Genomic DNA, 15,463 nt, shown 5'->3' with positions numbered 1-15,463 from the left:
CAAGCAAAAAAAAACACTTTGGGTGAGTCTTCCAACAGTATTTTCTCTTCTTTCACACACTCCCCCCCCCCCCTTTTTTTTTTTTTTTTTTTTTTTGCGGTGCTGGGGATCAAACCCAGGGCCTTGTGCTTGGAGGCAAGCACTCTACCAACTGAGCTATCTCCCCAGCCACCCCGCTGCCATTTTTAAAAGCAGTGATACCACGTTTGAAAACAAAATCTCATCTTGAATTTGACAAGGGTAAAGCGGGTTCCCGCTGCAGAAGAGGCACGAGGCTTTTCATCTCACTGTAAGCCAACCCTGAATACTTCATGGAACACGGCTTGAAACCTCTGCTGTAAAATGGTAGTGGCTTCCCTAGGCCACTAAACAAGATCTTAAATTAGAATGTTAATTTTTCTGAACAGGTGAGCAGTTGAGGATGTTTATAAAAATGGTAATTTTTAATTCTGTCACTTGAGGCAATGACAATCATTGAAATACATTTCCTGGAGTCTTTAACAAAAGCATGTGATAGCACCAAGAGTTTAAAGTTCAGTACAAGAAGGCTACCAGTTCCACTCCCAAGCTTCTCCTCAGCCTGTGAAGTCTGTTACCTCTCGATCCCTCAATTCCCTCCTCCTGCAAAACTGGGATAAGCGAAGTTCCTGTCTTCCAAGGTGTTGAAATGTGTGTGCTTGCTGAGGTCAAAGCAGTGTTTTGACATTTTCCTACCCCTAATACCTAGTAAAGATCACGGCAGAATGTAAGATACTCAAATTTTTGTTGAATAAGACTCCAGCAGTCTTAAAAATCCTTATATAACTGCTTTAGTACTATTATTTCTTCATTGTGAGCACCTAGCAAGTCCAGGAGTTTTGCTAGGGAGTTAGAAACACATTTTTCCGAGATAAACATGAAACACGGATACAACTATTTAAAACATATTCATTCTCACACAACCGTATTTCCTTAAATGAAAATTAACTCCGCTAAAATTTCCTTTTATGGAAATGTAAAAGTGAAGAATGAATAGTACATTCACTAGGTTCAATGCCTTTCTGATGGTCGTATTTACTTTTTGAACCAAAGAGTGAAACTAAGATTATTTAGAAGTTAGGATTTAAATTGGGCATTGGAGTTCTTAGAGGTGATCTCAGATTCGCTGCCCTCCAGAGAAGGGACCCACAATTTCATCTCGAATACGGCTGATGATCCGAGGAGACACACAGTAATGCTGCAGGAGTCGGGCATATTCCCAGACTCGCGCTGACATGGGTAAATTCTACGTTTAACAGCGTTGGCGGGCGCGGCCTGAAGTAGCTGGAGGTCCGGTTACTCGGTTTACTCGGCATGCGCGCTCCCTCGGGCCGGTCTCCAGCCCAACGAGCGGCGTGGGGACGCGGGCGCTGGGCCCGCGGTGCGAGGGACCGAGCCGCGCCGGGCTCGCGGCGCTCCGCCGGCCGACCGCCACGGGGGCCAGCTCCTCGCACCGCTAGCCCGTGGCCGGCTCGCTGCGGGGCACGCCACGCTGGTCCTCTCACCGCGCACTACTCTTACTACTCTGTAAGGAGACGTGAGAAGCGTGGGGCTCCAGGACCAGCGGAGACCCGACCGCGGCCTCCGCCAGGTCCCGGCCGCGACCCCGCCCGCGAGCTCGCGGGCGCTGGGCAAGTGCGGCGGGGCCCGACTGGACGCGGGGGCGGCGCGGAGCGCAGGTGCCCCGGCCCGCGGCGGGCGCTTCCGCCTACCTGCCCGCGGGGCCGGAAGTCACCTAGCGGGCCCGCCGCCCCTGCTTTGTTAGCGCGTCAACCGCGCGGAAAGCGGGGGAGGCGCGGGGCCGCTCGCGGCCGCTGGGCTTCCTGCCTGCCTCTCACAGTGCCGCCGGGGAAGGCGGAGCGAAGCAGGAGAAACGTAAGAAGACACCGGCCCTCGACATTACACTCCGCTCGAGCCGCGCTTCAGGAGGGCGGCCGGGGCAGGAAGCGCATGCGTCGCCGCTTCTCAGGCGCGTGGAGGAAGTCTCGCATGCGCAGAGCTGACGCGAAAAAATGGAGCGAGGGGTGACTGGCAGGTCGAGTGCGCTTCAGAGGCCGTGGGGGCCGGGGCAGCCTGGACGCGCGTGCGCAGAGCGCATGAGGGGGTGGAGCTCCGCCGGGGGGCCGGCGGCGAGCCGCGCCGGCCTCGCGCGCCCCCTGGCGCGCGCCCGGAGAGCGGCGGGCGCGGGCGGGGCGAGGCGGCGCAGGCGGGGGAGGGGCGCGGAGCGAGGGAGGGCTCATCGACCGGGCGATTTTGGTTAAAATATTCAAAATGGCGGACGGAGGAGCAGCGAGTCAAGATGAGAGTTCAGCGGCGGCGGCGGCAGCAGCAGGTAATCATTACGGCATTTTACATATTCATATTCATACTCGGCCCGGCTCCCGCGGCCCCCCCGCGACTTAGCATAATTTATTAGTACTCAGGATTATTATAATTAACGGCGGGGAGCTGGGGGGCCGGAGCGCGAGCCCCCGCCGGGCGCCGGGCGGAGGGCAGCGGCGGGCGCGGCGGCGGCGGGACCGGGCAGGGGCTGCGGCCCGCGCCCTCCGCCCTCCGCCCGCCGGCCGCTCCCCACTCCCGGCGCCGGGCGGGCCGGGCGGCCCGGAGGACAATGCGGGCGGGCGCTCCCGGGCTCGCCGCCGCGGGCGCGGGCGGCGGGGGCGTGGAGGGCGCGGGCGGCGGGCACAATGCCGCGGGCGGCGGACCGGGCGGCGCGGCCGGAGCGCCCGGCTCGGGGTCCGCGTGCAGGCTCCGGCCCCGGCCCGGCCGGGCCGCGGCCGGCGCGTCGCCAGGCCGCGCGGCCCGGGGGCGCGGGCGGCGGGGCCCCCACGCAGGCCGGCCTGGGGGCGCGGGCCGGTGCGGGGCGCGGAGCGGGGCGCGGGCCCGGTGCGGAGGCCTCGGCGCCCGCCGCCGCCAGCGCCGCTCATTTGAATAATGTCTAATCGGGGAGGTTTATATTATTGAAATGGCCGCCCGGCTTTCCCCGCCTCTCATGTTTAGTAATTCAGACCTTTAATAACAGCCACTCAGAGCCCAACGCCGTGTTTATATTTTACATTCGCCATGTGCTCGCGCGGTTCGAGGCGGCTCTCGCTCCTCGGCAGTCCACGGCGCCCCAGCCGCCGCCGCGCGGGCCGCGCGCCCGCCGCCCCGACCCGCCGCCCCGCGCCCCGCGCCCGGCCCTGCGCCCGCCCGCCCCGCGGGCCTGCGGAGCCCCGGCCCGCCGCAGCCCGCCTCGCCGCGGGGCCGCGGGTCCTGGGGCCGCCGCCCCCGCCCGGCCCGGACTTCCCGCCGGGTGGGTGGACGCGGCCGGCCCGGGAGCCGAGGCAGCCGGTGCGCCCGGGTCGCGGCCCTCAGCCCTGGGAACGCCGGGCGGCAGCGCTCCGCCGCCTGCTCTGCCTCCTTGTCTCGCGCTCGGCCCCCGTGGACTCGCGGGTTCGATGGCAGCGCTGCTGGACGCGGGACCGGGGCTCGCTCTCGGCCGCGGCGTGCCCGGGTCAGGGGAGAAGGGAAGGTGCGGGCGTCGCGCCGGCCTGCACGCTCCTGGCCGGCGCGCGCTGGGCTCGAGTTGTCAGCGTGGGTTTTGTTCTAGCCAGGCTCGGACAGCTGGCCTGGCGGGCGGCTGACTGCTGCGCACAGAGCGCCGCTTTTGATTTTATGTCGTTCCTGGGTGAACTTGTTCTTACAAATTTTGATTTTTGTAGTGTGCATTTAAACGTGTTGCACCTTAAGGTGAGTTAACATCACACTCACGTGTTAAACCGTCCGAATGATGTTAAGCCACTTCAGGGTGGATGATAAGCAGATATTTTGTGGGACGTTTAGTCTTCAGTTTAACTTTTAACAAAATCCCAAGATTTGATCGACGAAAGGACTAAAAGCAAGCTAATTAAAATAACTAGTGCTCTCCATTTTTTACCCCCACATCCCGTAGGTAGGCCCTGAATATATCAGGGGAAGACATCTGTAGTTCTCAGGAGAATATTCGGGTGAATGCCTACCTCAGAGACCTGAAGCAGGAGGTCTGATCGATAAAAAGCAGTAATACGGTTTCATGCCTTAAATAGCACATGTTTTGCACCCCATTCCCAAGATGTGGTCAGCTGATGATGTCATTGGACAGAGGACAAGGTGCAGTTACTTTGATTTATTATCTTGAGGTGAAGTGTAGCAGTGAAGCCTCCTCATAGGGAAACCATTTATCTTGGGATAGTTTCCTTTATAGCTGCAATTTAACCACTACTGAGGCTGTAGATATTTTATCCAGGGTGATAAAATACACATTGCATATTACAAATCTAATTTCAAATAACAAACTAGATTTCATTGATATGATATTTTTAATACAGAAAAAGGATGGGTGTTGTTAACTAGTCTTACACTGTGGTTGGCTTTCCATGCTATAGTAAAAATTTATTTATTCTCAGAATGGAGAGTTTGGATTTTAAGGATAATTATGAAAGTGATTCATTTACATACTTATTTTAGATAGGTTTGTCGTGCTCCCTCAAACTTTTATAAGAAGCTTTGTTTCTTAATCAGATCACAGCCCAGGCTAATGGCAAGACAGTTTATCTGAGAGCCTATTTTAATGCATAGAGCTGAATTCAAGAGTTGAGGGCAGTATATTCTTTTAGGTTGAGCTTAGTGTTTAAAATAAGGTAGAATACATATGGGAAAGTATGTGCTTTGAAAATTAAAAAAAAAATCGGAATTATTTTTAAATTTTCCTTAAATTATTCTGGATAAGTTTGGGCCTTTTGATTGATGATTTTTGAAATAGGTTTCCACTTTATAATTTTTGATGTATTAGCAGATTTTCATCTTAGGCATTTCTCATATTTTTAACTAGTGTGTCTTAAGGTAATGATTAAAACTGCTGTGGGAATGTGATAGAGTTGCTGTGCTTTATTCCTGACCCTGCACGATGGCCCAGGGTGGTAGAGTGTGGTAGTTGCCCCTGAGCCCTGTGAGCTCCTCTAGCCTGTCTCCTTGTGCGTCTCCTAGGGTGCTTCCCACCCGGAAACCCAAACTCGTTCTTCTCAGCTTGCCCCACCTATTCACTAATGGTACTGTTCAATTAAGGTCAAGCATTTGTGTGACTTCTGATCATATGTTGTTAATTTCTAAAGGACTGTTTGCTTTCAAGCTATTACAAGTACTTTTTAACCTCTTCCCCTAAAATAACTTCTAAATTCTTTCATTTTGTCATAGTCAAAAATGCGAGTAGTCAGGGAAAAAGCAAATTGTGGCTGTTACTTAGGTTTAAATAGTGTCATGTTCAGCCATAGTTTTAATTTACTGTTTTCTGCATCAGTAGGTAGCAAAGAGCAGATGAAATAAAAATGAGCTCATTACCCCCTAGGTTGAAATAATTGCTAATGTGTCACTCATCTGGTCAGTGGTTTTTGGAATAATTTTAGGGTTCAGAGTGTCAAATTACTCTTATCAAGTCTCCAAAGATATTTGAGAGAGCCTTGAATATTTTAGGTTGGTAGTTCTAAAATGATAGAACTAGAAACTTGTAATATTTTTGTAAGTTTTTTTTTGTTGTTAAAAAATGAAGTAGTTGAAATGTTTCTTGAATCTGTATTACTTGATCTTGAATTTAGTTGTGTTTTAAAATTAATCACTCACTTTCATGAATAGTTGTTTTTATAGTTGAAAGACTTTAACATGTAGTGGTGATTGCCTTTTTTTTTTGTTTGTTTGTTTTGCTTTTATATTGAAAACTCACAGCCCTAACTTTTGCATTTTAGTCTTCTTTTAAGCACTGCTAACAACAATGGTGTGCAACTGCCCCATAACTTGGGTTTACAGGATAGTGCTGGTTCATTGACATGGTGTTGGTGAAAGTAAAGATGTGTTTCTCCTAACAGAGGTGATTTCTTTTAGAATTATTCAGGTAATTATTGTTTACAGAATAAGTCACAGACAAAACCTACCCCTTCCTGTTCCTGTTTTTGAGGTCTCCTTAAATGCCAAATGCCTGAGTAGGTATACTTAACACCATTTATTCCTTCAAGGAAATCTAATATTAGGGTTAGTGTTAACAGTTGTGGATTTCATTCAGTGACACATCTATTTTGAGTTTTTGTATCCTTTGTGTGTGGATTTTCTGCTTTTTTTTATTTTTTTTGAGACTGGGCCAGAATTTTGCTTAATTTTTGTCTTTGTTATGTTGCCTAAATAGTATAAATATCTTTGGGGTCAGTTAAAAGAGGTGATAATTAAAGTTCATAGAGAATAGTAGTTTCCTTATATACCTTTTACTGAAAGATTTTTGCACATTGTTGTCATAAATTTTATGAATAAAGATGAGTAACTGGAGTTTTAAATAAATCGGTTTTATTTTGTGCTGAAGTATTTCTGTGTTCTAAACTGACAATGAGCTCTTATAAATTCTGATCAGTGATAGCAATGGCAGCAAAAATAGCATGTGGAGCTATTGCTTGGCTTACTGATCTACTTACAGTGTATTTAGAATTTGGAATGTGAGAATTTTCTTGAGTTTCTTAACTTGTGGTTCAAGGAAGCTCTTTATATGCCTGCTGTGTGTGTAGTTTACAAGGTTTTGTGTGTTTCACTGTAGAATATTAATTCACTGAATGATGATAGGATATCTTCTATATCTCCTTCGAGGGACCCTCCCTCATTTAAGCAGACACAGATTTTCAGTTTTGCGCAAATTTTGCTCACAGGACTAGTAATTGAGCAGAAGAAGAATCAGCAAACTTGATTTGATTGTCTTTTGAAGTTCTGTCCAGGAAACTGGATATTTAGAGAGAATACATTATATTAATTTTAAAAAATGCAAAAAGCACAAAACTAAGCTCAATATGAAAGTGTGTGGTAGCTTTACTTAGTGCAATAGTGACAATCATAGCAAGTACAGTTTGTGACATTAATTTATAATTCTCTGTAACTTTATTGTTTCTTATGTTAGAACCATAGAAATAGTGTATAAAATTAAATCAATAAAATATCAAATTATGGTAGGGTTTATTTTTACCCCCTAGTGACCATTGTCTGTGCAATAGAAAATATACACAACTGGAATGGCTGGGAAGGAAACGTGTTTAGTGCTTTCAGACTCATTTGCTTTAATATATGATATGGTCTAAGTATTGGAGTTGTACTGATGGCTTTAAGTGAGTGCACTTAAAAAGTGACTTAAAAATGACTTAGGCGTTTTCATGTTTAGTACAGTTATTTTAATGGTCTGCTTAATGAAGAAAATGCTTATTTTTGCTGACTCATACTGCAACAAGATGTTATAATCAATCTTTGCTGTCTTTAACATTTTTTAGCTTAAAAAATTACCTGCTGTATACCTGGTCCTGTGTGTCATTTTGGGGAAAACAAGGACATATAAGGCTGTGAAGAGGTTGGTTTGTTTACGTAAGCAAGGGAATTTTAAACACAGTGTATATTAAAATATGTAACAGATAGCGAAAATCAGAGAAGAGATGGGGCATGTCCAAGTTTGAATCAACCAAAGCATCCATCCTAGCCTGTTGTGGCCCGAAGGCGGTGTAGATACCATCTTCCATAGAGCTGTGGCTTCACCCAAGTCGGTGTTCTTACCCTGGTGCAGCAACTGGCCTGCAGACCTGCTTCCATGGCTGCACTGTTCTAACCGATAAGAACACAGGACTTCTGACTCGCTCTTCCTCCCTCCTTCTCCACCTCTCCTTTTCTCTTTTCCTGAGTGGAGAGCCAGCCTCTTCATGGAGCCACACTGGTTGGCCCTGTAGGCCCTCCAGTCTCCCATCTCTCCCGCAACTGCATTCCTGCAGGTCAGAGCGACCTTATGTAGAAGGTGAGACTTGTAAGCTGAGCTTTAAAGAGCAAATTGAATTTAGAGGAGCGGCGAAGTGGAAGGTTGCCACAGGGAGGCTGTGTTCTGAGGTCAGCAGGTGAGGTGAGGAGCAGGCCCAAGGCTGGGGTAGGGCGGGAAGTGTGTTAGGGTTGACGTGTGAAGTGCAGAATGGGTGGAAGGGGAAGAAGATGGGTCTGTAGGAGCCACGTAAGGGTTACAGGTGCTGCCAGAGGTGCAGACACCATGATAGCCTTGGCCTTCAGCAGGCTTCCAGTCTGACAGCGACGGGACCACATCGACACTCTTGTGGCAGGGCTGTGAGGAGATTGTCCAGTTACGTGAGTTGGAAGGACAGCCTCTGGTAGGAGGAACTGTTTTATTTCTGACCACTGGGTTTGTTTTTAGTCTTGGAGACACGGACTTGTCTAATTGACTTTGTTTCCTTTTCAAATCAACTGCAGTATTTAGGCCAAATTTTTCACCTGAAAGGAAAACTAATCCACAGGCAGTCGTGGTATACATTTTTCTTAGTCTTATTCCCAGTTCCATTTTATGATCTTACATTTGTTTTGTATTTCTTTTATTGCTTCCATCTTTAAACTCTTGTTATTTTGAGTTTTATTGGGGCTACCTTACCTCCTTTCTGGAGCAAGAGAACTATAAATAAAATTACCATAACTGTGACATAATGATAATGTCTGTGTTTTTATAGTGCCTTAAAATTTATAACAACACTCATTTTACATTACCTCAGTTATACCTTTCAGGCAAGCATTATTATGCCCATTTTATAGTGGAGTAAAATAATGGTAAGATTAAGTGACTTTCCCAACGTCTTGTGCTTTAATAAGCACTAAGTATATTGGGAAGTAAATCTCCAGGCTTCTGGGCTAGTTGTTACTTGGGCTGTATGTTGGACAGTGGAGGAAGGCAGTTGGACTTACTGTAGAGTGCCAAGCACTCTGCCCTTGTGGAAGATTTTGCTTTCGAGGCTAAACAATAGGGAATATTGGGAGTTTTTGTTGTTCTGGACATTGCTGTGATCAAGACCTTATTTTAAAGTGTTTAGTAGCTCATTAGAGACAAAGGAAATATCAAGGTTTTGAGCTTTGGTTATCCAGAGAAGAGTAGTGCCATGAACAGATAGTTGTAAGGAAGTTGGGAGAGGGTGCTTTTGGGAGAGGGTGCTTTTTGGAGAGCAAAACAGGAATTTAGTTTTAAACATGTTGCTTGAGACATGATTGGGTGGATCTTTCTAGGTTTTAAGTTCCTTGTGAAAGCTGAAAATTTTTTAGTGAATTTAATACATGATAAGCATATGAATACTAGCTAGGGAGGTATGTGTTCGTGCTGCTGCTGTGTGTGGATTGGCATTTTAAATTCTAGACATCTTATTTTGGCTTTGGTGTTGACTTCTACGGTTATTTCTGCCAACAATAAGGTGGTCATGATACCAGTGTTAGGAGGGATGCTGTGGGGAGTAGCCAGTTGATAGTAGAAACATTTTTAAAGTACTGTAATAGTTCTTACACGAGCACAAGAGTAAAATCAGCAGTTTTAATACTTGTGCTGCTGTAGAGGAGAAGCTTAGCGACTGATGGAGCGCGTACATTTCTGGTTGCAGCCAGCAGCTTGGGGAAGGAGGGCGCCCTCTTAGTGCTTTTCTAAAAACTGTGCGATGTGAGCATTGCTTTGAAACAGATACAAACTCACCCTTGAGTTCAGGGTATTCTTGCATTCTTATATTTTACTACTTCCCTTAAATAGCACAGCTCAGTGATTCTGCCCCTCATGGACTCACCTCAATTACAGCATTTCTTTGATCAGGTTTTAAGTCTTAGAAGTTTCCCTAAAACTTCAAGATCTGCTTCAGAAGGGTGACTGTGTTTTATATTGGGGTTTTCTTGGATTCTTCTCTCTATGCCCCTCCAAGCCCATCCAGTTTGAGACCTGTGACCTGGCAGTATACCCACTGTTTTGGCCCAGCTGTAATGGTTAGGATGTTCTGAGAACCTTTACTTGCACTGACTGCCCTCCCACTTCCTGTGGAATGCTGGGTGTGAAAAGGGTACTGGGAGTTGAGAGACCTGGGTTCTGTATCTCTAATTAGTTGCACAGCTTTAGGACATTACTTCATGGATTTTTAAAAAAATTTGCATTTGTAAATTTAAGGAGTGTGTCATGCTATTTTATTTTTTCGTGGTGCTGGGGATGAACCCAGGGCTCGCTTTGCACGTGCTAGGTAAGCATGCCGCCACTGAGCTACATCCCCAGCCCAAGTTTCAGCCTTCAAGAAAAAGTGGAGCTGTTCTGATTGCAGTCAGGGGTAGGAGCAGGGGCAGCATCCTTTCTCCACTTTTCCATAGCAGACCCACCCTTCACAAGATCCTGAGGATTCCTGCATAGCAGCGTTTGAAAACTTTCTTGTTTATTTGATTTTTTTGGTGAGGGGGAGTGTACCAGAGATTGAACTCAGGGGTACTCAACCACTGAGCCACATCCCCAGCCCTTTTTTGTATTTTTTTTTTTTTTTTTTTTTTTTCGGTGCTGGGGATCGAATCCAGGGCCTTGTGCTTGCAAGGCAAGCACTCTACCGACTGAGCTATCTCCCCAGCCCAAAGCCTACAGCACCCGGTATTCCCAAGCGGTCTCCCATCCAAGTACTAACTAGGCCCGACCCTGCTTAGCTTCTGAGATCAGACGAGATCGGGCGCGTTCAGGGTGGTATGGCCGTAGACCCTTTTTTGTATTTTGTTCAGGGATAGGGTCTCTGAGTTGCTTAGGGCTTTTCTCTTGCTGACTCTGGCTGACTCTGGCTTTGAACTCCAGATCCTCCTGCCTCAGCCTTCTGAGCTGCTGGGATTATAGGGTGTGCCACCACACCCAGCCTGACTGTTTATCTTAAGGGACCTATCTGTCCACATTCTATCTCTGCAAATAGACACTTTTTTCAAGCCTGGGCTCCCATCCTACTTCCTCTGAACTTATTTAATTTATGTTTATTTAGCTAATTCAGCGCTTCATTATACACAGTCTTGTTTTCTCCCCTAGTTAGTTATGTAAGTAAATCTTGTCTCTTAAGAACTTTGAGAGCATGAACCTACTGCTAGGGATAGAACAGTCATTTAGCACATAATGCTTGATTGATTGAGTTAGTGGTTTTCAATCTTTGTCAGGATAGGAATCACCCTTGAAACTTTCAGCATGAAACTTGGTCTTATCTGAGTTTATTAATAGATAGTGGTCTGCACACCCATACTCTTTAACATTTTAAGCATAGAATGCCTTGAATAGTAATTCAGTGGCAGACCGCTTTCCTAGCTTTCTCAGAGGCCCTGGGTTGGACCCTCAACACCACAAGCCCAAACCAACTCCATAATGGAAAGCAGACTGAGAACTAGGGACTGCTTTCCTTTTCTGTTGCAATCATTATTTAGCTTTTTGGTCCTGAACAAATTGATTAACTTTTCTGATCCATAGATTTTTTTTCATTGATAACACTTAGTTGAACTCGATAATTAGTTTTCATACATTTTTTCTTTCTGAAATATTTCTCTCTCCTTTTAAACTGTGGAATTCTATTAAAAAATATCTTTTGGATGAAAAGCAGTAAAAACAACAGATACTTCTGTGAGCATGTTGGCTGCCATTTTAATGTGGAGTATGATACACTTGAGGCTGTCTTAGAAATGTAGCTGAGTTGTATGTGAAGGCTAGCACTGAAAGATGGGATTTAGATTTTAAGCTTGAAATGTCCTGTTAGGATGTGAACTTGGAACAAAGGCATAAGCTTATCAAGACAATAGTACTCCCCATGAGTGTGAACTAGGTCATAATTACCCAATTTGATGTGGTTCTTCTGCTCTGATTTAATTTAACAGCTATTCATAGAACTTCTTTCACTCCTTGCCACATGCCCAGCCCTGGAGATAGACTAATGAATAATGCAGACACGTCTTCCGCTCTCTCAAAGCTCATAGTTGTTGGGGAGGTCACACTGACACTGACCCTCCTCGTGGTTCAGCGAGTCAAACGTGGGAGATCGGAGTGCTCTGGGAGCCCAAGGTCGGGACCCTAATCTGGACAGGAGGTTCTGGGAAGGACTGAGGAAATGCTGTGTATCCTGAGGCATGAAATACTAGTAGGAGTAGGTGAGGCCAAGTTTGGGGTGAGAGGTGTGATTGAAAGCGGCTCTGAGCAAAGAGAATGATATAGACATACACATTAGGGAAAATGCAGTACGTTTAGGGAATTGAGTGAAGTTCACAGTAGTCAGTTCAGTATGGGATTTACTTGAAAAGCTGAGCATGATTTTCAAATTATGAGGCTCTTTTAGTGTTCTTTGTACTTTGTGACTAAATCCATAGTCAAAATTTGTGTCAGAGATTCTGTGCCTTCCAGCAATGCGTTAATTTCTAGTGACCGTGGTAGTGATAAATATCAAGTCTTTGTGCCAGCTACTGTACTACTTGACATGGATCTGTAGTCCTCGCAGTGGCCCTGACTTTCAGGTGAGGGAGCTCAGGTTTAAAGAGGCTGCAAGGCATACCTGGGGCTCCAGAGCTTCTTTTGGTTAGGGCAGTAGGCAGGAACACCATCATTGTCTTGACCATTAACTTCTGCTTCACTTCAGTTGAATGATGAACAGATGTGTCAGGTAGAGTGGGGTCTTGCAGAGTTTCTGCTGTAGATTTACGTTTTTTAATATTTGATTTAGATTTTTAATTTGTTTTAGATATACATGGCAGTAGAGTGTATTTTGAGATATTATACATACACGGAGTATAACTTATTCTGAGTGCCGTTCTTGTGGTTGTATGAGATGTGGCGTTTCACTGGTCACGTATTCATAAATGAATATAAGAAAGTTTTGTCTGACTCATTCCACTGTCTTTCCTATTCCCATTCCTCCTCCCTTCCCTTTATTCCCCTTTGTCCTATTCAGTGAACTTCTGTAGGATTTACAATTTTATCTACTGTTTTCGAGTTGGTGCTCAGTACTCTTGCACAGTCCTCAGGTCCAGATTATGTGGTGTAGAATCAGCTGTGCATCTTTATCTCTGTCTTGCAGTTTGGAGAGGTGGATAGTTGATTTCCAAATCTGATGTTAACTTATCTTTCAGACATTTGCTGTTAGTGTGTAAATTACTGGTCCTGGTAGCCCATAAATTGTGAACATTTTGGATTTTTATTAAGAATTACATATTACACTAAAACTAATTACAGATGTAAACATCCATATATATTGTGTGTAGGTGTGTGTATTTTGTGATCCATTTGATGAGATAGGTAGTCAGAAAATAAATGGATTACATATCCTTTTAACATGTTTAAAATATTTTAATATTTCTCAAGCAGGTTGTGATGTAAAATACAGGGAAATCATGCCAAAAAAAAAAAAAAAAAAAAAAAAAAAGATTTGTTTACTCCTTTCCTTTCCCCCATCAAACTGTTATTGAACGAGGGATGTAGTTTCCAGTAGAGGAAGCATGACAGTTGATCATTGTTTCTGATGAGAAGTTGGCCATTTAGTGGTATTGGTTCTCTGTCATGTACAACCTGTTAATTCCACCTGCCTTCCCCTGTTTAGTGGTTATGCTGCTTGTATTCTGAACTTTTTCCTTTATAACTCCCCCTCGGAGTGCTTCCTCGTGTGCACAGCCAAGGAGAATGCTGTTCTGGTTGACTGAAATGTGTACACACTCCATGCAAGTCAGTGTTAGAAAGGAATTGGTGAAAATCGCTGATGTTGTAAGAGACGTCTTAAGATCCCTGTAGCCTGAGGAGATAAATTAACAATTCTGTGGATGTTGCTGGAAGAAATCTTGGTGTAATTTCAGGGGATGTAGACTGCAGGAGCAATGCCGTGCCAGCTCATGCTGCTGGACCCCCTTCATGGTTGCATGCTGCTCTAAGGCCCCAGTGTGAAGCTGGTTCTGTTACTGAGCCCATTTCCTGGAATTTGTTCCTATGTATATGCCGCTTCATGCCACAGTTCTGAAAAAAGTTAACATGATATACTCTTGTTACATAACTTGCCTTTTTTTTTTTTTTTTTTTTTTTATGCCTGCTTGTTTGTTTTGCATGATTTCCCATTTAGAATTCACTCAGTTAAAATAAATAGTATCTTTTATTTGCTGGGTGCTTCTTTAAGGTTGATTTTTTTTCCTCTTTTTCCCCCGTGTTTCATTTAGTGGATTGCCTTCTGTTGGCACAAAGATGTTGATTATTGAATTATTACTCAGCCAAAAGCTGATCAAGTGAGAATCTTTTGCTAATTAGAAGAGCCCCATGAGTTAGTAGAGGGGAAATTTTACCTTGTCTTATAAAACTTGGCATCGTTCACTTGCCTGCAGGTTTTGATTCTTCAGAATCTTACCTGTATCTTTTACTTAACTGTTTTTCACAAACATCTTTCCATGTTTTAATCTCATCATTTTAAATGATTGCACAGTGTTCGGTGTTTTGAACTGTCTGCTCATTTATTGTCTTGATCCCTTTTTCTGCACTTTAGTTTTTTTTCCTTGCTGTGTTATAAATGTCCATGTAAATGTTTCAATTTTAAAGACAAATTCTCAGGAATGGAATTTCAGGACTAAAGAATTGCCAGAAGACAAAATTTTAACTAATTTAAAGATTGAATTGGTTTTTATTTGCAATTTTAGAATTAGGAAACATTCTTTTTTAAAATGGAATGAGACCTTCAATGAACTGAGCAGAGGAGCTCGACTTCATGGGCAGGAGAGGACTTTAGAAGGCAGATATGGGGGACAAGAAGCAGATCGATCAGTGTGAAGTTATTTTCTTCATAGGGTTAAAACAGGGGACTTCCTTTTCAGGTTGGCTCAGGTACTCAGGCTCCTTCTGGTTGCTGTCTGTCTCCTGTTTAATGAGAAAATGGCCTGTTTCAGAGTTAGGGTAAGGAACTTCATTCTGATTTGGTCTGGTCTGCAGGGCTCTAATCCAAATAGGAGGCTAGTGCAGAAAGATGGCCTCCTGTGGACTTTGTCCCAGGACAGTGCATTCAACATTTTTATACTTGTCAGGCCTCTGAGAGTGGCACCAAAACTAGTTACATTTACAGTATTCGATAGTGTCAGTCTTTCTAGTTTCTAGTACTGCTAGTTGTCTGTCCTCTTATTGTTCCCTAAGTTGGTAGGTGAAACACCTCATTGCTTTGGTTTTCATGCTTTTACTGTAGACTAGACATCTCATTACATTTTTATTTCTTTTTCTGTATATTTTATTCTTTTTCTGTATATTTTTGAATGTAGGACAATGAGTTATTTTTTTCTTATTGTATTACACTGATTCTACCCCTTTCAGAATACTTAGATTTCCTGAAAGTTTATGACTTCTTAAATATTCTCTTTCCATGAATACCTTCCCCTGCTCCCACCTAATAATTTCCATACCTTTTCAAGCAACAGCTTAGACGAGGGTAGAGCTGGGGTCACTGTGCCCTTTGTCATTAGAGTGTTCCTTGCAAGCCACTGGTTCCTAGAGGGGCTGGTTGCAGAGTCTGGGCAGGATGGGCCCCTGTGGCGCTGAGCTGCACGCAGATGGAACGTGTTTCTTGTAGTTGAGGAGAGCTAGAGTGAACATGCTTCACTCTGCTGCTCT

General features: G+C 45.0%; 1 protein-coding gene across 1 annotated transcript in view; it reads left to right on the top strand.

Moving 5' to 3' along the window:
• Window positions 1-2,244: 2,244 nt before the first annotated feature.
• Window positions 2,245-15,463, top strand: part of POU2F1 (POU class 2 homeobox 1) — a 177,320-nt gene continuing 164,101 nt past the window's right edge. Inside the window, exon 1 of the mRNA XM_079107931.1 lies at window positions 2,245-2,350. Within this exon, the coding sequence (XP_078964057.1) occupies window positions 2,290-2,350 (61 nt within the window). The 5' untranslated portion in view covers window positions 2,245-2,289. The remainder of the gene's footprint in view (window positions 2,351-15,463) is intronic.

Source organism: Sciurus vulgaris (assembly GCF_902686455.1).
Source record: "Sciurus vulgaris genome assembly, chromosome: 12".
Classification (NCBI taxonomy): domain Eukaryota; kingdom Metazoa; phylum Chordata; class Mammalia; order Rodentia; family Sciuridae; genus Sciurus; species Sciurus vulgaris.
The sequence above is the reverse complement of the archived record's forward strand: the minus strand, read 5'-3'. Positions and strand labels throughout refer to the sequence as shown.